The 27,972-nt window shown below is 44.8% G+C and overlaps 1 protein-coding gene across 1 annotated transcript; it reads right to left on the bottom strand.

Moving 5' to 3' along the window:
- Positions 1-9,676: 9,676 nt before the first annotated feature.
- On the bottom strand, positions 9,677-15,306 carry LOC139757904 (uncharacterized). The gene has a single exon (XM_071678848.1). The coding sequence runs from the start codon at positions 13,879-13,881 to the stop codon at positions 10,336-10,338; it is 3,546 nt and encodes a 1,181-aa protein (XP_071534949.1). The 5' UTR covers positions 13,882-15,306; the 3' UTR covers positions 9,677-10,335.
- Positions 15,307-27,972: the final 12,666 nt, after the last annotated feature.

Here is a 27,972-nt window from a genome sequence, read left to right as displayed (position 1 = left end):
ACTCTATCATATGCCTTCTCCAGATCCATAAATGCTACATACAAATCCATTTGCTTTTATAAGTATTTCTCACATACATTCTTCAAAGCAAACACCTGATCCACACATCCTCTACCACTTCTGAAACCACACTGCTCTTCCCCAATCTGATGCTCTGTACATGCCTTCACCCTCTCAATCAATACCCTCCCATATAATTTACCAGGAATACTCAACAAACTTATACCTCTGTAATTTGAGCACTCACTCTTATCCCCTTTGCCTTTGTACAGTGGCACTATGCACGCATTCCGCCAATCCTCAGGCACCTCACCATGAGTCATACATACATTAAATAACCTTACTAACCAGTCAATAATACAGTCACCCCCTTTTTTAATAAATTCCACTGCAATACCATCCAAACCTGCTGCCTTGCCGGCTTTCATCTTCCGCAAAGATTTTACTACCTCTTCTCTGTTTACCAAATCATTTTCCCTAACCCTCTCACTTTGCACACCACCTCGACCAAAACACCCTATATCTGCCACTCTATCATCAAACACATTCAACAAACCTTCAAAATACTCCCTCCATCTCCTTTTCACATCACCACTACTTGTTATCACCTCCCTATTTGCGCCCTTCACTGAAGTTCCCATTTGCTCCCTTGTCCCACGCACTTTATTTACCTCCCTCCAGAACATCTTTTTATTCTCCCTAAAATTTAATGATACTCTCTCACCCCAACTCTCATTTGCCCTCTTTTTCACCTCTTGCACCTTTCTCTTGACCTCCTGTCTCTTTCTTTAATACATGTCCCACTCAGTTGCATTTTTTCCCTGCAAAAATCGTCCAAATGATCTCTCTTCTCTTTCACTAATAATCTTACTTCTTCATCCCACCACTCACTACCCTTTCTAATCAACCCACCTCCCACTCTTCTCATGCCACAAGCATCTTTTGCGCAATCCATCACTGATTCCCTAAATACGTCCCATTCCTCCCCCACTCCCCTTACTTCCATTGTTCTCACCTTTTTCCATTCTGTACTCAGTCTCTCCTGGTACTTCCTCACACAAGTCTCCTTCTCAAGCTCACTTACTCTCACCACCCTCTTCACCCCAACATTCACTCTTCTTTTCTGAAAACCCATACAAATCTTCACCTTAGCCTCCACAAGATAATGATCAGACATCCCTCCAGTTGCACCTCTCAGCACATTAACATCCAAAAGTTGTGGGAGTATGTGATAGAATGTAAGAAAGTAAATTCTCGATTAATATGGGTAAAACTGAAAGTTGATGGAGAGAGATGGGTGATTATTGGTGCATATGCACCTGGGCATGAGAAGAAAGATCATGAGAGGCAAGTGTTTTGGGAGCAGCTGAATGAGTGTGTTAGTGGTTTTGATGCACGAGACCGGGTTATAGTGATGGGTGATTTGAATGCAAAAGTGAGTAATGTGGCAGTTGAGGGAATAATTGGTATACATGGGGTGTTCAGTGTTGTAAATGGAAATGGTGAAGAGCTTGTAGATTTATGTGCTGAAAAAGGACTGGTGATTGGGAATATCTGGTTTAAAAAGCGAGATATACATAAGTATACGTAAGTAGGAGAGATGGCCAGAGAGCGTTATTGGATTACGTGTTTTATATATATATATATATATATATATATATATATATATATATATATATATATATATATATATATATATAATGGAGGGAACAAGAAGAGGGACACCAAACTGGAGGTGGAAGGATGGGGTGAAAAAGATTTTGAGGGATTGGGGTCTGAACATGCTGGAGGGTGAAAGGCGTGCACGGGATAGAGTGAACTGGAACGATGTGGTTTATTGGGATCGACGTCCAGTCAATAGACTGAACTAAGGCATGTGAAGCGTCCTGGGTAAACCATGGAAAGGTGTGTGGGGTCTGGTCGTGGGTAGGGAGTTGTGGTGAACTACACACGATAGATAGAAACTGGATGTGAGCGGATGTGGCCTTTCTTCGTGTGTTCGTGGCGCTATATCGCTTGATACAACCATTGTCGTTGTGTTCTTTGAAGGTTAGATTGTTTGCTACGAACTCTTTCACATCATTATTTTTTTTTAATGGTCACTGATGACAGCGTGTGTGTGTGTGTGAGGTATTATGTGTTGATTGTGATGTCTTCATTTTCCCTACACAGGAGGTGAAACATCCTTAGTGAAAAGAATGTTGTTCTCGGTTGCCCAGTTAAAGATTTTGTGTATGTCTTTGTAGCGTTTGATTATCTTCTACTGATGTGATTATCATACTGATGTGATTATCTTCTACTGATGTGATTATCATACTGATGTGATTATCTTCTACTGATGTGATTATCATACTGATGTGATTATCTTCTATTGATGTGATTATCATACTGATTCCTGTATCATCTGCCAAGGATGATATGGAACTTGCAGTTCGTGTTTGTGTCAATATCAGGTAAAAGAATGAGGAACAGGAGGGGTGCAAGTACACTTCCTTGGGGGACCGAGCTTTTGACCGTCGAGACACTGGAGGTGGCATGGTTTATGTGTTGTGATATATCATTTAAGAAGTTGTATATCAATCTCACAATGTTTTCAGCTCTTCCCATCTTTGGCAATTTATGTGCTATGACACCATGGTTACATTTTTCAAATGTTTCTACAAAGTGTGTGTAAATCACGTCCGTCAACATTGTTCTGCAGAGCCTCAACAATGCCACCACAGTGATCAAGTATCTAAGGGAGGCAAGCATTTCCGTCCTGATACCATGTTGTCCTGGGATATGTCCTATCCTGACCTTTGACCCATTATGGTTGGGGTGGGAAGAGAGAGTGGCTGCTCAACCTTAGTTTGTTCTAGGGTATAATTGTAGTGTCCACATGTCAGAACAATGAAGTCATTATGGCTGATCACTTCACGTTTAGCATTACTGAAAACTACCTCGTGTGGGTCCCAGTGTCCCATCCTGGGTTAGTCATCGTTTCTCTACCATCAAACAACTTCAGCTTAACAATATCACTTTAAACAACTTCAGCTTAACAATATCACTTTAAACAACTTCAGCTTAACAATATCACTTTAAACTTTCTCTTGTTCTGTTCTCGCACTTTACTTTGAAGACCCGGAAGTAGACAATCTCCCGGGAAGTGGCACCAGTTGGAGCCGTCCGGACCCTCATCTGGCTCTGGCACAATACAAACTTTGTTTTTCTTTATTTCTTGATGATCACTTGATAGTCCAGAGATTGTGAACACGACATACGTCACAACCCACCAGGCCGAGGTGGCAACCTAGGCGCTACACGCTTCCAATGTCGCGAATATTCAAAGTTTCTTTCTCAAGCAGAAGTCGCTTCAACGTCACACACATATACACACACACACACACACACGGGATTACTACGGTAATCATCCTCTCCTGCCATTACATACATGGGAGACTCTGTCAAATAATATCCAAAATTCCAATGGGACAATAAATACAGATAATGCCTTAAAACATGGGAATTGTGAGTAACGAGAGCGTGGGATGTGGTACACCGCTGACACTGATCAATAAAGATGAGGCAGACGATGGTGCCAACAACCTGGACCTTCAACAATACAACTCTGGACTGTAGACCAATTGTGGCAGTACGATGATGACGACGAGCGTTACAGGTCGTTACGTAACGATCATGTGGCACTACAACCTTAGCTACTGTTACACACTCACAAACAATAACCTCTTCCCTCACAAACAATAACCTCTTCCCTCACAAACAATGACCTCTTCCCTCACAAACAATAACCTCTTCCCTCACAAACAATAACCTCTTCCCTCACAAACATTGACCTCTTCCCTCACAAACATTGACCTCTTCCCTCACAAACAATGACCTCTTCCCTCACAAACAATGACCTCTTCCCTCACAAACAATGACCTCTTCCCTCACAAACATTGACCTCTTCCCTCACAAACAATAACCTCTTCCCTCACAAACAATAACCTCTTCCCTCACAAACATTGACCTCTTCCCTCACAAACATTGACCTCCGTCACAAACAATGTCCTCCTCCTCCCTCATAAACAATACGGCTTTCCACATGATCACTCTAGGCAGGTTGAAACCATTACCATCAACTACTTACAACACACAATGCACTACACACGATCAAACTTCATGACTCAAGCCTTCGAGAGAGGGCGCAAAGAATGCTTGAAATGCACCACTATCACCCTGTCGACCCACACTAGAACTCTCTCTCTCTCTCTCTCTCTCTCTCTCTCTCTCTCTCATCGACTTCACTAAGTATCTGGTTGTGCGATACGTTTATCAAATACGTAAAGGTCGCATGAGGCCAAAATTTACATACAGATTATTATTGGGAATTTCACCCGCTTGTAACATTATAACAAAAACAGAATTACAATATATTGTGAAACGAGGAAGTTGTTACTCTTATAACCGTTCTTGCTACCAATGCACTTCGTTCTGTGACGTCACGAGTTGTGGTCGACGAGTGGAGAAGCCAGCCACCATCACCACCACCTCCACCTCCACCTCCACCACCATCAGACTGGTGGAAGCACATCTTAAGTGTTAGCAACCTCACACAGTGGGTAGTAGGGTGGCAGGAAGACGAAACACTGCACTGAAAATCTATCTCTGTACACACACTCTCTGAGAGAGAGAGAGAGAGAGAGAGAGAGACAGAGAGAGAGAGAGAGAGAGAGAGAGAGAGAGAGAGAGAGATGGGGGAGGGGGGATAAAGGCGACGGGTAGGTTAGGTTGGGCGACCTCGACCTGGCTGGCATCATAGTCGTGTGTCTGATGTGTACACACACACAGACACACACACACAGTGTGTTACCTACCGTAATGACAGACTTCGCCAGGAACCTCAGTCTACACTTAATATTAAATCCAGCAGCGTCAGCCCCTTCCACACACGTCGCCACCCATCCAAGAGGAAACCGGTTTTCGTGAGGACAACAATTAGTATAATATTTAAGCAACGTAGTTAACCTAACCTAACCTAACCAGACGACCAGTCTACACCTTTCTGCTCTTCAACTGCTATTTCAGTCTGGACATTTTCTGTTACGATATTTACCATCAAAACGTACAATCAAATCTACTGATGTTGTTCCGCTTGTATACAAATGTTTTCCCTTTTCAATATAAATCTTAAAGAAAGTAAACTACGAATATGCGATCAACCTGTTTTGTTTTTAGCTCAATTGTTGGAGGCAAGTGATTTTATACAGCCAGAAGAACAGTTACACAAATGTGATTATGTCTCTCGATATTGTGATCCACCTGTTGTGTGGGTGATCATGGGCGAGCCCTACCACACGTGGTATATTGCCTTCGTCTGCCAACAATTATATGCTTCCAAAATTGTTTTCATAAGATCGACAATTTAACAGTGAGCCACAAACTGGTCAGTTTGTGGCGTGAAATGTTACCTGTTGCAACTTGCACATGATGTTAGGGTGTGGCCAGAACTCCTACCTACATAATATACTGATCTATCGTCGTCTATCTCAATTCCTAATTCATGAAAAACATCTTCTGTTGAGTTATTTCTTTCTTCACAATCATCGTCACACGTTTTATGACCGACAACAGCAGCCAACACTGAAGATATAAGACCAGCACAACCCACACTGCCTGTGTTGGCAGGTCGTCACGTGACATGCTCAATGCACTATCACAACACATCTCCTTTATAGTGAGAAATTCAAGTCATTTTCAAAGACAAATATATAAGAGAAATATACCAAACAAACGAGATAACATGAAATTCTTTATTTCCGAAGAAAATTCGACATGTAAATGTGTACAGTAGGTCTTCCTGGTAGCTGGCTGGTGTAGGTTAAGACTACGTGTTGATGACCCAACAATATACACCACTGAGTAATGTTCCTCATACACTACATCCTTAACTATATTAACCCAACTCACCAAGAGGCAAATGGACCGTGTCTCATCATAGGACGTAATGATGGACCGTGTCTCATCATAGGACGTAATGATGGACCGTGTCTCATCATAGGACGTAATGATGGACCGTGTCTCATCATAGGACGTAATGATGGACCGTGTCTCATCATAGGACGTAATGATGGACCGTGTCTCATCATAGGACGTAATGATGGACCGTGTCTCATCATAGGACGTAATGATGGACCGTGTCTCATCATAGGACGTAATGATGGACCGTGTCTCATCATAGGACGTAATGATGGACCGTGTCTCATCATAGGACGTAATGATGGACCGTGCCTCATCATAGGACGTAATGATGGACCGTGTCTCATCATAGGACGTAATGATGGACCGTGTCTCATCATAGGACGTAATGATGGACCGTGTCTCATCATAGGACGTAATGATGGACCGTGTCTCATCATAGGACGTAATGATGGACCGTGTCTCATCATAGGACGTAATGATGGACCGTGTCTCATCATAGGACGTAATGATGGACCGTGCCTCATCATAGGACGTAATGATGGACCGTGTCTCATCATAGGACGTAATGATGGACCGTGTCTCATCATAGGACGTAATGATGGACCGTGTCTCATCATAGGACGTAATGATGGACCGTGTCTCATCATAGGACGTAATGATGGACCGTGTCTCATCATAGGACGTAATGATGGACCGTGTCTCATCATAGGACGTAATGATGGACCGTGCCTCATCATAGGACGTAATGATGGACCGTGTCTCATCATAGGACGTAATGATGGACCGTGCCTCATCATAGGACGTAATGATGGAGGTTTACAATGAACCAGGAAAATCTCACATCAGATTATATGAGAGACATTCCTACATAGATCATATTTACCTACACGTGACATGTAAACCTCCTCTCCTGTATCCCATCACCCACTCTGTGTTCCACCTGGACCAGGAGAATCAAACCGTCCATAACATGACCGGTGGACCGGACACATTACAAGACGGGTGGACCAGACACATTACAAGACGGGTGGACCAGACACATTACAAGACGGGTGGACCAGACACATTACAAGACGGGTGGACCAGACACATTACAAGACGGGTGGACCAGACACATTACAAGACGGGTGGACCAGACACATTACAAGACGGGTGGACCAGACATATTCATCAAAGGTGAAACTCAAGACCACAAATGTACCTTCATGAAGCTCTCATAACGGTTTACATATGCTTCCACGGCATCAGACCTAACTGTATAATGTAACATCCCGGTCACTGTACAATGTAACATCCAGGTCACTGTACAATGTAACATCCAGGTCACTGTATAATGTAACATCCAGGTCACTGTATAATGTAACATCCAGGTCACTGTATAATGTAACATCCAGGTCACTGTATAATGTAACATCCAGGTCACTGTATAATGTAACATCCAGGTCACTGTATAATGTAACATCCAGGTCACTGTACAATGTAACATCCAGGTCACTGTATAATGTAACATCCAGGTCACTGTATAATGTAACTTCTAGGTCACTGTATAATGTAACATCTAGGTCACTATAATGTAACATCCAGGTCACTGTACAATGTAACATCCAGGTAACTGTATAATGTAACATCCAGGTCACTGTATAATGTAACATCCAGGTCACTGTATAATGTAACATCTAGGTCACTGTATAATGTAACATCCAGGTCACTGTATAATGTAACATCCAAGTCACAGTATAATGTTACATCCAGGTCACTGTAAAATGTAACATCCAGGTCACTGTATAATGTAACATCCAGGTCACTGTATAATGTAACATCCAGGTCACTGTATAACGTAACATCCAGGTCACTGTATAACGTAACATCCAGGTCACTGTATAATGCAACATCCAGGTCACTGTATAACGTAACACCCAGGTCACTATAACGTAATATCCAGGTCACTGCATAATGTAACATCCAGGTCACTGTACAATGTAGCATCCAGGTCACTGTATAATGTAAGATCCAGGTCACTATATAATGTAAGATCCAGGACACTGTATAATGTAAGATCCAGGTCACTATATACTATAAAATCCAGGTCACTGTATAATGTAAGATCCAGGTCACCATATAATGTAAGATCCAGGTCACTGTATAATGTAAGATCCAGGTCACTATATAATGTAAGATCCAGGTCACTGTATAATGTAAGATCCAGGTCACTATATAATGTAGGATCCAGGTCACTGTATAATGTAAGATCCAGGTCACTGTATAATGTAAGATCCAGGTCACTATATAATGTAAGATCTAGGACACTGTATAATGTAAGATCCAGGTCACTATATAAGATCCAGGTCACTGTATAATGTAAGATCCAGGTCACTATATAATGTAAGATCCAGGTCACTGTATAATGTAAGATCCAGGTCACTATATAATGTAAGATCCAGGTCACTGTATAATGTAAGATCCAGGTCACTATATACTATAAGATCCAGGTCACTGTATAATGTAAGATCCAGGTCACTATATAATGTAAGGTCCAGGTCACTGTATAATGTAAGATCCAGGTCACTGTATAATGTAAGATCCAGGTCACTATATAATGTAAGATCCAGGACACTGTGTAATGTAAGATCCAGGTCACTATATAATATAAGATCCAGGTCACTGTATAATGTAAGATCCAGGTCACTATATAATGTAAGATCCAGGTCACTGTATAATGTAAGATCCAGGTCACTATATAATGTAAGATCCAGGTCACTGTATAATGTAAGATCCAGGTCACTATATACTATAAAATCCAGGTCACTGTATAATGTAAGATCCAGGTCACTATATAATGTAAGATCCAGGTCACTGTATAATGTAAGATCCAGGTCACTATATAATATAAGATCCAGGTCACTGTATAATGTAAGATCCAGGTCACTATATAATGTAGGATCCAGGTCACTGTATAATGTAACATCCAGGTCACTGCATAATGTAACATCCAGGTCACTGCTTACTGTAATATCCAGGTCACTGTATAATGTAACATCCAAATCACTGTATAATGTAACATCCAGGTCACTGCATACTATAATATCCAGGTCACTGTATAATGTAACATCCAAATCACTGTATAACGTAAAATCCAGGTCACTGCATATTGTAATATCCAGGTCACTGTACAATGTAAGATCCAGGTCACTGCATATTGCAATATCCAGGTCACTGTACAATGTAAGATCCAGGTCACTACATATTGTAATATCCAGGTCACTGTATAATGTAAGATCCAGGTCACTGCTTATTGCAATATCCAGGTCACTGTACAATGTAAGATCTAGGTCACTGCATATTGCAATATCCAGGTCACTGTATAATGTAAGATCCAGGTCACTGCATATTGCAATATCCAGGTCACTGTATAATGTAAGATCCAGGTCACTGCATATTGCAATATCCAGGTCACTGTACAATGTAAGATCCAGGTCACTGCATATTGCAATATCCAGGTCACTGTATAATGTAAGATCCAGGTCACTGTACATTGCAATATCCAGGTCACTGTATAATGTAAGATCCAGGTCACTGCATATTGCAATATCCAGGTCACTGTACAATGTAAGATCCAGGTCACTGCATATTGCAATATCCAGGTCACCGTACAATGTAAGATCCAGGTCACTGCATATTGCAATATCCAGGTCACTGTATAATGTAAGATCCAGGTCCCAGAAATGATTCAGTGTTGTGGATGTAAAATGGTCAGGTATGATCAACACGGCAGTAAGCCGCAGCAAAGCTAACATTGTAATATCATATATTGTCTGGTAAACATACAACCACATTACCTCTACCTGGACTCCTGCACACGAATATTTAATAATCTTATAATACATTACCCAATAATCTCGTTATCGTCCAGTGACCTACCAAGAATAACTCTCATCCAAATCATTAAAGCAACTAACTTGTATTGTTCAGTTTTCCCGCTTAGCCAGCCAGCCACAGTGTATATCATCTGTATAATTATTTACTACCACTCTGAGCCACTAAGACACATGTGCCGCCCTGCAACACTCACTCCTCACACATATATCACCTTACAAAGCAGCACAACCCATCATGTTATATGTACGTCCCACACTTAGGTTAGGTGGTGCTCAGCGCTGACAAACCTATCTATCTATCTATCTATGCCTAAGCTCTACATACATACATAAACACAACTCCTTCCCTCTGATCTGTGTCGCTAGTCGTTCTGACTCCAGCCTCCTATCCCCTTCCCTCGAATGGTTTTCGTGTCACCGTCACCAATTCACTGTGACACACCACAAATAGCAGCAGTTGGGGAGGGTCTGGGACCAAGATGAACCGTGTATATATAACTCACGTACCGTTTAAGTGATCACTGTCAGGGTGTTCACCGTCTGGCTGGTCAAAATAATCCCATTCCATCGAGGTATCGCTCTGGTAGCCGTCCATCTGATCCATGTTCACGTTCAACTTGAGCAGCAAGTTCTTGGTGCGCGCTCTGCCGCCGCCACCATCCTCTCCTCCCTCCTTCATCAGGTAACTCCTGCTCAGCTCACGACACAGGGGCTTCAATGCCTCCGTGATGGGCAGGTGGTGTTTGTGCGGCAGCTCCATGAGATTGCCTTCCACTTCCACTTCGGGAAACGAGTGCTCCACCACATATCTGTAGTCGCCGCCTCGATGCAGGTGTTGTAGGTGTGCGGGCAGGGAGGTGGTGTGGTCCGAGAGTCCGACGAGACCTCCTGACGATATATCTTCGTCGGTGTAGCCCAGATCAGCAAAGGAGAGCGCGGCGCTCACACGGGATGGTCTACAGGTGCGTCTGAGACCAGGAGGGAACATGTCCTCACCCACCAAGTCTTGACAGCTGTAACTATACGTGTGCTTCCTCCGACGATACCCCAGCAGGTCTAAAGTGGAGGGCCGCTTGGGCCCAAGTTGTGACCCAACGTTACTGTTACCCATCCAGTCCTCGTGGTTGTTTACATACTGCTGTGACGACGACAGATTCCCGGGTAAACAAACAGAAGACGCCGTAAAGTCGCTCGAAACATCCTCAGTAATTTTCTGGATTTTTGCAGCGATTTCAGTGGTGCTGGCCTGCAGGGTCTGTCGCACCTGACGGTTCACCTCACTGGCTATCATCTCCGGCAAGCGGGTAAGGTTGTCAACCAGCGTGTGTTCAATGGCCTGCCTGAGCAGTTTAGTGGAGGAGGCTGGCCAGGGAGGCCAGGGCGGGTTCTCTACTGGCCCCTGCTGATCACCGGAAGCTGGTGCGTCTGTGCTCTCGTCCGTAGAGAAGTAAGCAGAGTCTCTATGGCGATCCTGACAGTGCTGGACCTGCGGTGGGCTCAGTGTCGCGTAGCCATCATCAACCTGGAAATCTTGGACATCAACCTTGATATCTTGACCATCAACACGGAAATCCCGGCCATCATCATGCATATCCTGGGCATCAACCCGAGAATCATGGCCATCATCACGCATATCCTGGGCATCAACCCGAGAATCATGGCCATGAAGCTGGATATGTTCTTGGTCATCAACCTGGAAATCTTGGCAACCAAACTGGGTATTCTGGTCATCAGACCTGGACTCTGAGCCTACAACCTGGATATCTTGGTTATCAACTCGAGAAGCTTGGGTAACTGGATGGATATCTTGGTTATCAACAAGACTAGCTTGGGTATCTGGCTGGATACAGTGATCATCAGGCAGCGCAGCTTGCGAACCTGGCTGGGTATTTCTGTCACCAACCCGGAAATCCTGGCCAAAGAACACGTTCTCCATGAGCGGCGAATTGTGCGCGTCCAGCGGTGGGTCTGTCGGACTGAGCATCGTTGGCGTGAGAGAATAAATGTCTTTGAACGGGGTGGAATAGGAAGGTGTGCCACAGGGGCCTGGAGACAAGGCGAAGGGTTGTGCGTATATAGGAGAGCATGATGTGGACACCCCCACATCTTCCTCCAGCTCGTACTGGATCCCTGGGTTATCTCGAGGGAGACAAATGGTCAGCGGAGAAATCTTGCATCCCTTCCTACGATGTGCAATGTTCCTTGCGTTCTCTACACATCTCTCGGGAGGTAACTGGACTTTGCCTGACGCTCTTGGAACATGCAACTGACCAAGCAATGCTTGTATCTCTGATACTTGCGGGGGATGTGAGGAGCTGCCTGGCTCCGGCGGCGGCTGAGGTGCCGCTGTTGATCGTGATCCTCGACGTGACTCTGACGTCAATAACGACCGTGCGGGCACGGGTGGCCAGGGTGGTTGTAGTGACCGTGAGACTGGGGAACGAGGTAGTAGTGAAGGGTGTAGTGGTCGTGAGAGAAGAGGGGAACGTAGGAGAGGTGATCGTAGCGGCCCTGGAGAATGTGGATGTTGTGGTGACAGTAGCAGCGACGACCGGGGTGAGCTTACCACAAGTGGTGAAGGTGGTGCCAGCGGTAATCGCGGTGGCACCGACAGCTGTGGCGATCGCTGTGGTGGAGGCGTAAAGTGTGTGGTGGAGAGTGGGATGGGCGGTCGTGGCGGCCACGGCAGGGGGGATGAAGACAAAGAACGGAAGCCACGGCACCTGCGTGGATAGGGCGAATCCTGGCGGGTGTCAGGGAGGAGTGGCTGGCTCATGTCTTCAGGAAGAGTGAGGGGGGAGGCTACCACACGTGATATCCGACGGTGCTGTTCCTCTTGCTCTGCTAGAAAGCCCTCACCCCCTCTATACACGTCACTCTCCTCCACATTCTCTGCCACACTTACCGGAGGATCTGAGTTCCTACAGGTCACGTCCTCGTATATGTGCTCATCGTCCTCACGAGAGCCGGCCTCCCAAGTGGCTGGCGTCTCGAGTGGCTTGTTAGGGGCAGGAAGTTCCCCTGCGGGAGGAGGGTCAGCACGGGCGTCATGCCGGGTCTGGGGGGAAGACTCTTGCTCCGGCACACACTCACGCACCGGCTCCGTGTCCTCCGGCACCAGGTCCCACACCACACACATGGACCGCGGCTCTGGCATCGAGGGGCGCCGCGCCTCCAATTGGGAATCCAGGGAATGGCCAAATCTGTTGAGTATCTGGTCAGGTTCGGGTAGCTCGTGTGTGCCGTTCAAGTAGTACGTGGGAACGTACTTCTTGTTGAGGCGGATGGTGGCCGACATGGCTTTGAAAGACTTCATAAAGAAGTTGGAGGCCCGCTTGGCTATGTTTGGGCGGGAGGAGGGTGAGGGAGGGAGGCTGTCCTCAGAGCCACTCTCACTGTTGCTCTCACCGTCAGTATTGGAGTCCACAGGAGGTAGACGATCCTTACGCTGACGCCGCTGACGCACACGGGTGCCAGCGTCAGCAGCGGCGTCGTCGTCTGTGTCCGGCGTCATGTCTGTCTCCGGCTTATCCCTTCGCCGGCCATAGGTCTGAGGGCGCGCCAAGCCTTCCCGTGCACAGCCCCGGCGTCTCACGGATCTTTCCCGGTTCGCTTTGTCTTCGAATATTTTCGTGACCGCTTCTTTAATCACATCGCGGGAACTGCGGCGCCGTCTCTCCGCCCTCTGTAGCGAGGCGTTGTTAATCTCCCCGTCGGTGAGCGGCCTGCTGTCTGGCGGGGAGCTTACCGGTAGGGTGATTATGGGACTGGGTGGTTCGGCTTCGTCCCAGGAGCCACTGGCGGTGAGTGACCTGGGCAGCTCATGGCTACTCGACCTCTCTAGGCAAGCCAGGGGCCTCGGCTGTGGCGGCGACCAGTGCCCACCTGTCCTGCACTTGGTGGGCGTCCTGGGCGGGGAGTCCCGTGGGCTGGTGTCGCAAGGCCTGACGCTGGTCTCTACACTGGTGCTGGTCACCACCTCGACCCCGCCACTGCTGCCCCGCTGACCCCCACCAAAGATACTCAGAAACCCGAGCCTGGGCATGGCGCCCTGATGGGGCCCGTGGCTGCCTGCCTGCACTACTATGTTCTCGGGTCGCAGCACAAGATCACTAACACCCGCCTGACGGGGGAGGGCGGGGGAGCAACACCACACACACACACACACGTCAACAACCTGGCTGGGTTTACTGTGATGAGCTACACACACTCACCAGCACCGATGCTCATCTTTACTAAGTCTCTTGTAGACTGACACTCGTCAGGCAGGTGTCGACTGCTTTGTGGTTGAGTCCTGACGAAATCCTCACCAATGTATCAAACTTCCACACTCATTCCATCTAATCATCGTCCGGTTCCAAAACGTTTCGTTGCGCACATTTTACGACGCTGTAGTATTACGGTAGGGGAAGACTCCCGATTTATGGAATTGTGTCATATGAGGATGAGCAGTAGATGGTGCGGGTGTTGCCTGGGGCAGGTGAGAGGCATTACCTCCGTCATGTTAAGGAAGGTGAGGGTAGCAGCAGCAGGAGGGAGGGAGGGACGGACGGTGGCAGGTTCCGCGTCAGGACTCCAGCTTTACCCACAGGTAAGGCGACCCCTCACCACAGTTGCCAGAACTCTCACGAACGCACAACCCTTCACGTCTCGCAAGACAACATTTTAAGTGCGTAATTCTACATAAGAATGGACAGTGAAGGATGATAATACATACTGAGAATAAGTATGATCAGTATACATGAAATACCATACGAAGGAAAACAATCACGCCATTATGCACTATACCAGAACTGGTGAAGTTGTCCTCGACTTTTCTGAAAGTCTCGTCTATGATGATAACTGTCAGGTTACCTTCCCATCAAGTACGACGACGATGTAAACATTATCTGTAGTTATACCTTACCATGGTTACACATGTCCCATAGACCAGTTACCATGCGAGCGAACTGCCAGGGTTGTTTGTTCTACGAAATGGCTGCTGGAAGCCGAGGCTCCTAGTCTACAGAGCCATCACAACGCAATCGGTCCGGTATATGTGCGGAGGTCCAGGACCTTGTCAAGTGTCTCCAGAGAACAATTCATGATTCTAATGGCTGGAAACAATGTCTTCAGCAACTGTGCAACTAAATGTTTTATCTTATCGTAACTACTGGCTTTAGGTTGTAATATTCTAGCAAGCTCAGAGCCTCAAGTGCCCACGGGCAAGTATTTCCCACATGCAGATCGGGAACCGTGCCTCGCAAACTTATCCGTGTTAGTTAGCATATAGCACTCCTGCCTGCCTGCCTGCCCACGGTAGAGGAAAGCCTCAATGTGTCCAGTTCTGTCTTCCCACATGTCTTCTCGACATTCTTAACGCAGACACTGACACGTCGCACCACAATTTCTAGATCTGTAATTTCGCCTAACTTAAACGATGGTCTTACTTGGCAGAGGACCAGAGCCTTGAAGAGCCGTATTACTGGTTTTACCGAACTGGTCCTGAAGACTTCACTAAATACTTCTCTCCCATTTTCTTTTAGAGATACCTGCTGCCCGGTTATGGCCCGTGAGTTAAGTCATCATCATCATCATCATCATCATCATCATCATCATCATCATCATCATCATCATCATAAAATAAAATGGCATTCGTATTATGTGTCCGGTATTCTGTACCATTCAACCTTACCTATAATGAAGTAGATGAATGTTATCATCAATAATACATAATGAAGTAGATGAATATCATCATCAATAATACATAATGAAGTAGATGAATATTTTCATCAATAATACATAATGAAGTAGATGAATATTTTCATCAATAATACATAATGAAGTAGGTGAATATTATCATCAATAATACATAATGAAGTATATGAATATTATCATCAATAACCCATAATGAAGTAGATGAATATTATCATCAATAATACATAATGAAGTAGATGAATATTATCATCAATAATACATAATGAAGTAGATGAATATTTTCATCAATAATACATAATGAAGTAGGTGAATATTATCATCAATAATACATAATGAAGTATATGAATATTATCATCAATAACCCATAATGAAGTAGATGAATATTATCATCAATAATACATAATGAAGTAGATGAATATTATCATCAATAATACATTATGAGGTAGATGAATATTATCATCAATAATACATAATGAAGTAGATGAATATTATCATCAATAATACATAATGAAGTAGACGAATATTATCATCAATAATACATAATGAAGTAGATGAATGTTATCATCAATAACCCATAATGAAGTAGATGAATATTATCATCAATAATACATAATGAAGTAGATGAATATTATCATCAATAAGACATAATGAAGTAGACGAATATTATCATCAATAATACATAATGAAGTAGATGAATATTATCATCAACAAGACATAATGAAGTAGATGAATATTATCATCAATAAGACATAATGAAGTAGACGAATATTATCATCAATAATACATAATGAAGTAGATGAATATTATCATCAATAATACATAATGAAGTAGATGAATATTATCATCAACAAGACATAATGAAGTAGATGAATATTATCATCAATAAGACATAATGAAGTAGATGAATATTATCATCAATAAGACATAATGAAGCAGATGAATATTATCATCAATAAGACATAATAAAGTAGATGAATATTATCATCAATAAGACATAATGAAGTAGGTGAATGTTATCATCAATAAGACATAATGAAGTAGATGAATGTTATCATCAATAATACATAATGAAGTAGGTGAATGTTATCATCAATAAGACATAATGAAGTAGATGAATATTATCATCAATAAGACATAATAAAGTAGATGAATATTATCATCAATAATCCATAATGAAGTAGGTGAATGTTATCATCAATAAGACATAATGAAGTAGATGAATGTTATCATCAATAATACATAATGAAGTAGGTGAATGTTATCATCAATAAGACATAATGAAGTAGGTGACTGTTATCATCAATAATACATAATGAAGTAGGTGAATATCATCAATAATACATAATGAAGTAGGTGAATGTTATCATCAATAATACATAATGAAGTAAGTGGATCGTTATCTTCACTGATAACAGACCTGCTATTACCACTGGCGACAGCTGAAGACTTGTCTAGTTTACTGTGTAAGTGTTGCCTCAGTAGCAGATTCTCCTGTTTGTTTACTGTGTAAGTGTTGCCTCAGTAGCAGATCCTCCTGTTTGTTTACTGTGTAAGTGTTGTCTCAGTAGCAGATCCTCCTGTTTGTTTACTGTGTAAGTGTTGTCTCAGTAGCAGATCCTCCTGTTTGTTTACTGTGTAAGTGTTGCCTCAGTAGCAGATCCTCCTGTTTGTTTACTGTGTAAGTGTTGTCTCAGTAGCAGATCCTCCTGTTTGTTTACTGTGTAAGTGTTGTCTCAGTAGCAGATCCTCCTGTTTGTTTACTGTGTAAGTGTTGTCTCAGTAGCAGATCCTCCTGTTTGTTTACTATAGCATCATGAGAGCCAATGATAAAAGACACGTGTGCGTCAATGTCTCGTTAGAGTTGTCCATCATAAATAACAGGTATAATTTTTTTGAGCAACTGACTTTCTTAACTTAGACGCCAGAATCTGTTTGATTTACAAGAATATGATACTCCATGTAGGCTGCCTCCATGACTGGTGGCCTAGCTAACAGTAACAAACACGTAAACAAGTTAGAGAAGTCAGATCAGGAGATGCCGTCTGCTATGTTAAGCTAAGAATCAATACCACATAGCAATACCTGAACCATAATCATAATGCTATAACACACATACAACACTGAACTATACATAATGCTCTAACACACATACAACACTGAACTATACATAATGCTCTAACACACATACAACACTGAAGTACACATAATGCTATTACACAGATACAACACTGAACTACACATAATGCTATAACACACATACAACACTGAACTACACATAATGCTATAACACAGATACAACACAACTACACATAATGCTATAACACACATACAACACTGAACTACACATAATGCTATAACACACATACAACACTGAACTACACATAATGCTATAACACACATACAACACTGAATTACACACAGGTCAAAACTGTCTAACTGAACCCGTATCATCACTGACCCTGGTCACTAACATTAATATGGTCGTGCCAGAAGGGAAATGAATTCTTGTATAACACATGAGGGAGGGCGAGCAGGTGTAACATGTTAACAACGACAACATGGAAAGGAGAACTGATGCTGGCAGTGTTAAGAATAACGACGCACTAAGATGTGGGAAGAACGATGAGTCAGGGAGGATTAGAGTGACATTGATATCCGTCTTCTGCATGATTTATGCAGATCTCGAGGATCGTATACCATAAGAGCTGAGCCAGAGATCATAGTGGTGTGTTCCTCCTTCTTATATCGGTCACTCTGCAGCAGGTAGCGACACCTACACGAGTGTAGCCTGGCTGGGCCAGCCAACTTGGCATGTGTGTATTAGCCACGATCTCCTTACCTTCCTCCAGTGTATGTGCGTACATCCCGCTGTAGCAGGTGAGGACAACTGTCTCATGGTGCGGGGAGAGTTAGCAGGAGACGCATGGCATGGGTCACATGAGCGGGACGGGACGTATTAATGATGAGCTGGAGAACACAACAACAATATACATACACCAATACACGAACCTTCCTGGTATAGTGGTTAGCTGTACTGACCATGGTCCGGCACAGGCCAGTCCAGGGCGCACCTGCATGGAAGTCAGCCAACACCTAACCAAGGTGTTCATCCTCCCCCGGGGTGTGTACGTGTGTGTGTGTGTGTGTGTGTGTGTGTGTGTGTGTGTGTGTGTGTGTGTGTGTGTGTGTGTGTGTGTGCGCGCGCGCGCGCAAACAAGTAAAAAATGGTAAATGTATACAAGGTTAAAAGAGGGACCAGCACGAACGTACAACTCTTTATTCGTAATAAATAATGACACACACACATCCACACCCACACGAACACACACACACACACACACACACACACAGCTACAAAGAGGAACCAGCTGGGAAGAGTGCAGGAAAAAGGCTGCAGAATCCCGGTCGACCCATCTTACACCAGCTACCATGATGCAGTCATGTGACCACCCCCCCCGACCATCAGCGGCAGCTCCTCACTAAGTAGGTGTAGACCCTCCCGGACCTCCTCACCGTCCCTCCCTCAACACATTCAACTTCACCAAAAGATATCAAAATTGTCTTTTACCTGTGTGTCGTGGTGAACAATTTAAGAACAAGTACATAGCTAAGCAGGTAAACAACCTAGTTTTCTCTTAGTTCGCCTATGTGGTATATCGACGTAAAATTATTCTTTTTTTGCGTAAAGTTCAACTAATTACCATAAAAGGTATAATGTATAACCTATGGAAATTACTTTGCAAAACGTCCTGTATATCTGCCACTTTGACTCTATGTTCCTTAGATGGTTATGTACACTATGAAGTAGCCAGCCAGATCACGAGCAACCATCTACTATAAGTCAACCATTAACTTCTCCCACGTCTATAATAACTCAACATTGTATTTCCAGCAGAACGGCTGCCTAACTACGATAACCATTTACCACTACACATCAGAACACTGTCTGATGGCGGCATTAGAGCACAAGGTTAAAGAAATATTCAGCAAGCTATTGAAATGGTATCATAGAGCCAAGCTTGGATGAACTGGACATATTTGGTCACCACACCACAAGACGCTCCAAAAGATAGCAACTAAGACGTTACCCGAATTAAGAAATTTGAATTACAGTGAGAGATGAAATCACATGAAAGAGAGAAAAGTAAAGGTGACTTGATCACAACCTTTAAGTTTCTCAACCAGTTTGATGACGTAGACCGTGATGTTCAAAGATGCAAGGAGAGAACACTTGAGACAAGCACATGGTATTGACCAAGATGCAAGGAGAGAACACTTGAGACAAGCACATGGTATTGACCAAGAAGCGTGTTGAACAACATGTACATAACTATCAAGGTAGTGGAGGAAGGAAATAACTTAGTGACCAAATGGACAACAAACACACATTTTAAAAACAATGCAGTATGAGAATGTTCAATGTAGTATGAGAATGTTCAATGTAGTATGAGAATGTACAATGCAGTATGAGAATGTTCAATGTAGTATGAAAATGTTCAATGAAGTATGAGAATGTTCAATGCAGTATGAGAATGTTCAATGTAGTATGAAAATGTTCAATGTAGTATGAAAATGTTCAATGTAGTATGGGAATGTTCAATGCAGTATGAAAATCTTCAATGTAGTATGAGAATGTTCAATGTAGTATGAGAATGTTCAATGCAGTATGAGAATGTTCAATGTAGTATGAGAATGTTCAATGCAGTATAAGAATGTTCAATGTAGTATGAGAATGTTCAATGCAGTATGAGAATGTTCAATGTAGTATGAGAATGTTCAATGTAGTATGAGAATGTTCAATGTAGTGTGAGAATGTTCAATGTGGTATGAGAATGTTCAATATAGTATGAAAATGTTCAATGTAGTATGAAAATGTTCAATGTAGTATGAAAATGTTCAATGTAGTATGAGAATGTTCAATGCAATATGAGAACGTTCAATGCAGTATGAGAATGTTCAATGTAGTATGAGAATGTTCAATGTAGTATGAAAATGTTCAATGTAGTATGAGAATGTTCAATGTAGTATGAGAATGTTCAATGTAGTATGAGAATGTTCAATGAAGTATGAGAATGTTCAATGTAGTATGAGAATGTTCAATATAGTATGAGAATATTCAATGTAGTATGAGAATGTTCAATATAGTATGAGAATATTCAATTTAGTATGAGAATGTTCAATGTAGTATGAGAATGTTCAATGCAGTATGAGAGTGTTCAATGAAGTATGAGAATGTTCAATGTAGTATGAGAATGTTCAATGCAGTATGAGAATGTCCAATGCAGCATGAGAATGTTCAATATAGTATGAGAACATTCAATATAGAATGAGAATATTCAATGTAGCATGAGAATGTTCAATGTAGTATGAGAATGTTCAATGCGTCATGACTCAGACAAACGATTGACGCCAAAGTTATGAGGGATGCAGTAAGCCAGCTGGGTGGTTGGTTATGAGGGTTGTAGTAAGCCAGCTGGGTGGTTGGTTATGAGGGTTGTAGTAAGCCAGCTGGGTGGTTGGTTATGAGAGTTGTAGTAAGCCAGCTGGGTGGTTGGTTATGAGAGTTGTAGTAAGCCAGCTGGGTGGTTGGTTATGAGGGTTGTAGTAAGCCAGCTGGGTGGTTGGTTATGAGGGTTGTAGTAAGCCAGCTGGGTGGTTGGTCATGAGGGTTGTAGTAAGCCAGCTGGGTGGTTGGTTATGAGGGTTGTAGTAAGGCAGCTGGGTGGTTGGTTATGAGGGTTGTAGTAAGCCAGCTGGGTGGTTGGTTATGAGAGTTGTAGTAAGCCAGCTGGGTTGTTACAAGGGAGACTAAAGACTCCAAATATGATCTGTTCCATGTTTGACGAAACTCAAGTAAAGGTACAGCAATGAGGATATGTCATAATGATAGACATCCTTGATGTGAGTATCATATAACAGTAAATAACCTGCAGCAATCATGAGGTGAGGAAGAAGTGGATACCAACGTATCGCTAGCGTCCCTCATTAATGAAGGGGACCAACTGACTGATGGAACATATCAGAACTGCATTGCAAGTCAACTATGATTAGGGACATATTGAAGAAGATGTTCACATCCTACATATAGAACAAGATGTTCACATCCTACATATTGAGCAAGATGTTCACATCCTACATATTGAGCAAGATGTTCACATCCTACATATTGAGCAAGATGTTCACATCCTAAATATTGAGCAAGATGTTCACATCCTACATATTGAGCAAGATGTTCACATCCTAAATATTGAGCAAGATGTTCACATCCTACATATAGAACAAGATGTTCACATCCTAAATATTGAGCAAGATGTTCACATCCTACATATTGAGCAAGATGTTCACATCCTACATATTGAGCAAGATGTTCACATCCTACATAAGGAGAAAACTAGACTATCCTTCTCAAGTCTGGTAACCATGCCTACAGAAGCACAAAAACCACCCGAATACCAAAATTGACAGAGAAGAGTTAAAGACAATGGCTAGAGGCCTCAAATTTGCCTACCATGGAAGAGAGAAGAGTTGGGGGTGACCTAATCACAACCTTTTAAAGTTTTCACACCAGAATAATGATGCAAAAAGTGAACCTAAGTTTACCATATGTAGTGATAGTACAACCAGAGGACATAACATAATTCCACCACAACACTTGTTATAAAGTAGGTCAAGCTTGCGTCACTTGTATAGGACAGGAGCGCTCATGGGTTAACTATGTTGAGCCAGATGATAATACAGCCACTTCTGACGACGTATAGAAATGTAAAATGTAGTATGATAATGGAGGATGTTCAAGGGATGGTGCTTCACGAGTGTAAAACTCCCTCTCTGTACAGTAATTACAAACATACATTTAAGGGTGAAGACGTACACTATGTGTAGTGCCGGGGCATCAAGATGATATACATGTATACCGACAGTATGATGGACGAGGTAACTCCATGAAGGAAGGAGAGCAGTCCAACGCGGAGAAGAAAATATTGTGAACGAAATCAAATAACGATGGAAGGAAAACATGATGAGGGAGAGTGATGATGCAGTGACCATTATCAATCATTAGAACATTACAAGACTTTAATCTGATGAATACTTAATAACCTCGTGACACTTGTGATGGTACCATACACCTCTGACGATGACCTCTGGGACTCATACAGAGGGATGTATGGTAGGTAGGTGATGGTACCATACACCTCTGACGATGACCCCTGGGACTCATACAGAGGGATGTATGGTAGGTAGGTGATGGTACCATACACCTCTGACGATGACCCCTGGGACTCATACAGAGGGATGTATGGTAGGTAGGTGATGGTACCATACACCTCTCATGATGACTGTGGATGTGAGGTGTGTGAGCTTAACAATCCCGGCTGCAGGTGAGTCGCAGGTCAAATTACGTGGTAGGTGGCAGGCCAGGCTGCCTGGCAGTACCAAGACGGGAAGGGAGGAGGAGGAGGAGGAGCAGGGCACCTTACCTACGGTGGAGCAGCCGCTGATAAAGACGAGGTGCGACGCGTACCACATGACCACCACACACACGCACACCACGGCAAGGAAAGTCAACATTGTGCATCCAGCAACACGGCGGTGGGTGGAGGTTAGTACAGTGTGTGTGTGTGTGTGTGTGTGTGGACAACACCACCTTCCACTGCCTGCTGATAACCTGTATCATGTGACCACACCAGAACTGGTTTACCCAGGGAAGCCCTCCTTCCACTGGCTAACCCCGTCATACCACCGATACAACAGGAACTAAGTCCCTCCCACTGAACCTAACATACAACAACACATAAATCACTTCTCTTAAATCACATTACACCCAGAAATGGCCTCTTACATACTAAGTCAGATATACACCTTACATTACGCCACATATACACTTTACATTACGCCATATATACACCTTACATTACGCCAAATATACACTTTACATTACGCCATATATACACCTTACATTACGCCATATATACACCTTACATTACGCCATATATACACCTTACATTACGACACATATACACTTTACATTACGCCACATATACACTTTACATTACGCCATATATACACCTTACATTACGCCATATATACACCTTACATTACGCCATATATACACCTTACATTACGCCATATATACACCTTACATTACGCCATATATACACCTTACATTACGCCATATATACACCTTACATTACGCCATATATACACCTTACATTACGACACATATACACTTTACATTACGCCACATATACACTTTACATTACGCCATATATACACCTTACATTACGCCATATATACACCTTACATTACGCCATATATACACCTTACATTACGCCATATATACACCTTACATTACGCCATATATACACCTTACATTACGCCATATATACACCTTACATTACGCCATATATACACCTTACATTACGCCATATATACACCTTACATTACGCCAGAATCATAAAGCTGTTCACATCAAGAGAGCAAGTGGTCACATAATGATACATGGTTCTGGGTCACACAGTGATACATGGTTGAGTCACATAGTGATACATAGTTCTGAGTAGCATAGTGATACATGGTTCTGGGTCACACAATACATGGTTCTGGGGCACAAAGTGATCTATGGTTCTGGGTCATACAACGATACAAGGTTCTGAGTCACATACTGATACATGGTTTTGGTTCACATAATGATGCTTGGCTCTGGGTCACATCGTGATAAATGGTTCTGGGTCACATAATGATGCATGGTTCTGGGTCACATCACGATACATGGTTCTGGGTCACATAATGATCCATGGTTCTGGGTCACATCGTGATACATGGTTCTGGGTCACATCGAGATACATGGTTCTGGGTCACATCGTGATACATGGTTCTGGATCACATCGTGATACATGGTTCTGGGTCACATAATGATACATGGTTCTAGGTCACATAGTGGTACATGGTTTTGGGTCACATAATATACATGGTTCTGGGTCACATGATGCATGGATTTTGGTCACATGATACATGGTTTTGGGTCACAATGATACATGGTTCTGGGTCATATCGTGGTACATTGTTTTGGGTCAGTGATACACGGTTCTGGGTCACGTAAAGATACATGGTTCTGGGCCACATAGATACATGGTTCTGGGAAACAGTGATACATAGTTCTGGGTCACATAATGATACATGATTCTTGGTCATGATACATGGTTCTGGGTCACAATGATACATGGTTCTGGGTCATATAATGATACATGGTTCTGGGTCACATTATGATACATGGTTCTGGGTCACATAATGATACATGGTTCATCTTTCTGAACATTTGCTCTGGATATGATAACATTAAGGATGGAGGAATGGTTATACTTGTACCAAATCCCATACCTGGGGTGCTTACTTGATGTTTACTACTCACTCTTAACCAGTGTAACACTGTCTCCCTAGTATGGACTAACACTGTCTCCCTAGTATGGACTAACACTGTCTCCCTAGTATGGACTAACATTGTAGGGAGTGGCAGTGTAGGGAGTGGCAGTGTAGGGAGTGGCAGTGTAGGGAGTGGCAGCGTAGGGAATGGCAGTGTAGGGAGTGGCAGTGTAGGGAGTGGCAGTGTAGGGAGAGATGCAGCAGCAGAGACAGGAGGAAGAAGATGCGGCAGTGGAGACAGACAAGTGGGAGGGAGGGAGGGAGTGCACCAACAAAGGCAGGAGGGAGGGAGTGCAGCGGTTGAGACAGAAGGGAGGGAGATAGGTAAGGCTTGAAATAGTACAGGCAGGAAGGGATGAGGGAGGGCATGCAGCAGCAGAGACAGGAGGGAGGGAAGGAGGGTGTGCAGTAGCAGAAGCAGGAGGGAAGGAGGGTGTGCAGTAGCAGAAGCAGGAGGGAAAAAGGGATGGTGTGCAGCAACAAAGACAGGAGGGAAGGGGCGCGTATGGGGAGGAGAGAGGAGCGGTGGTGAGGAGTGACCACAAGTGGTGGCAGTGATGGTCTCTTACGTGAACCTTGTATACAACCTGACACCATCCTTTCCCCCGCAACCACCACACCTCCCTCCCACCATCACAACCACCACACCTCCCTACCACCACCATCACAACCACCACACCTCCCTCCCACCATCACAACCACCACACCTCCCTACCACCACCATCACAACCACCACACCTCCCTCCCACCATCACAACCACCACACCTCCCTACCACCACCATCACAACCACCACACCTCCCTACCACCACCATCACAACCACCACACCTCCCTACCACCATCATCACAACCACCACACCTCCCTACCACCACCATCACAACCACCACACCTCCCTACCACCACCATCACAACCACCACACCTCCCTACCACCACCATCACAACCACCACACCTCCCTACCACCACCATCACAACCACCACACCTCCCTCCCACCATCACAACCACCACACCTCCCTCCCACCACCATCACAACCACCGCACCTCCCTCCCACCACCATCACAACCACCGCACCTCCCTACCACCACCATCACAACCACCACACCTCCCTACCACCATCACAACCACCACACATCCCTCCCACCATCATCACAACCAACACACCTCCCTACCACCATCATCACAACCACCACACCTCCCTCCCACCATCACAACCACCACACCTCCCTACCACCACCATCACAACCACCACACCTCCCTCCCACCATCACAACCACCACACCTCCCTCCCACCACCATCACAACCACCACACCTCCCTCCCACCATCACAACCACCACACCTCCCTCCACCACCATCACAACCACCACACCTCCCTCCCACCACCATCACAACCACCACACCTCCCTACCACCACCATCACAACCACCACACCTCCCTACCACCACCATCACAACCACCACACCTCCCTACCACCACCATCACAACCACCACACCTCCCTCCACCACCATCACAACCACCACACCTCCCTACCACCACCATCACAACCACCACACCTCCCTCCCACCACCATCACAACCACCACACCTCCCTCCCACCACCATCACAACCACCACACCTCCCTCCCACCACCATCACAACCACCACACCTCCCTCCCACCACCATCACAACCACCACACCTCCCTACCACCACCATCACAACCACCACACCTCCCTACCACCACCATCACAACCACCACACCTCCCTACCACCACCATCACAACCACCACACCTCCCTACCACCACCATCACAACCACCACACCTCCCTACCACCACCATCACAACCACCACACCTCCCTCCCACCACCATCACAACCACCACACCTCCCTCCCACCATCATCACAACCACCACACCTCCCTACCACCACCATCACAACCACCACACCTCCCTCCCACCATCACAACCACAACCACCACCACCTCCCTCCCTCCACCATCACAACCACCACACCTCCCTCCACCACCATCACAACCACCACACCTCCCTACCACCACCATCACAACCACCACACCTCCCTCCCACCATCATCACAACCACCACACCTCCCTACCACTACCATCACAACCACCACACCTCCCTCCCACCATCACAACCACCACACCTCCCTCCCACCATCATCACAACCACCACACCTCCCTCCCACCACCATCACAACCACCACACCTCCCTACCACCACCATCACAACCACCACACCTCCCTCCCACCACCATCACAACCACCACACTCCCTCCCACCACCATCACAACCACCACACCTCCCTCCACACCATCACAACCACCACACCTCCTACCACCACCATCACAACCACCACACCTCCCTCCCACCACCATCACAACCACCACACCTCCCTACCACTACCATCACAACCACCACACCTCCCTCCACACCATCACAACCACCACACCTCCCTCCCACCACCATCACAACCACCACACCTCTCCCTACCACCACCATCACAACCACCACACCTCCCTCCCACCACCATCACAACCACCACACCTCCCTCCACCACCATCACAACCACCACACCTCCCTACCACCACCATCACAACCACCACACCTCCCTCCCACCACCATCACAACCACCACACCTCCCTCCCACCACCATCACAACCACCACACCTCCCTACCACCACCATCACAACCACCACACCTCCCTCCCACCACCATCACAACCACCACACCTCCCTCCCACCACCATCACAACCACCACACCTCCCTACCACCACCATCACAACCACCACACCTCCCTACCACCACCATCACAACCACCACACCTCCCTACCACCACCATCACAACCACCACACCTCCCTACCACCACCATCACAACCACCACACCTCCCTACCACCACCATCACAACCACCACACCTCCCTACCACCACCATCACAACCACCACACCTCCCTACCACCACCATCACAACCACCACACCTCCCTCCCACCATCATCACAACCACCACACCTCCCTCCCACC

This window comes from Panulirus ornatus, chromosome 28 (genome assembly GCF_036320965.1).
Source record: "Panulirus ornatus isolate Po-2019 chromosome 28, ASM3632096v1, whole genome shotgun sequence".
Lineage (NCBI taxonomy): Eukaryota > Metazoa > Arthropoda > Malacostraca > Decapoda > Palinuridae > Panulirus > Panulirus ornatus.
The sequence above is the reverse complement of the archived record's forward strand: the minus strand, read 5'-3'. Positions and strand labels throughout refer to the sequence as shown.

What these genes read in the sequence shown, in the direction of transcription:
- LOC139757904 (XM_071678848.1), bottom strand. Translation starts at nt 13,881, where the DNA reads ATGCCCAGGCTCGGGTTTCTGAGTATCTTTGGTGGGGGTCAGCGGGGC.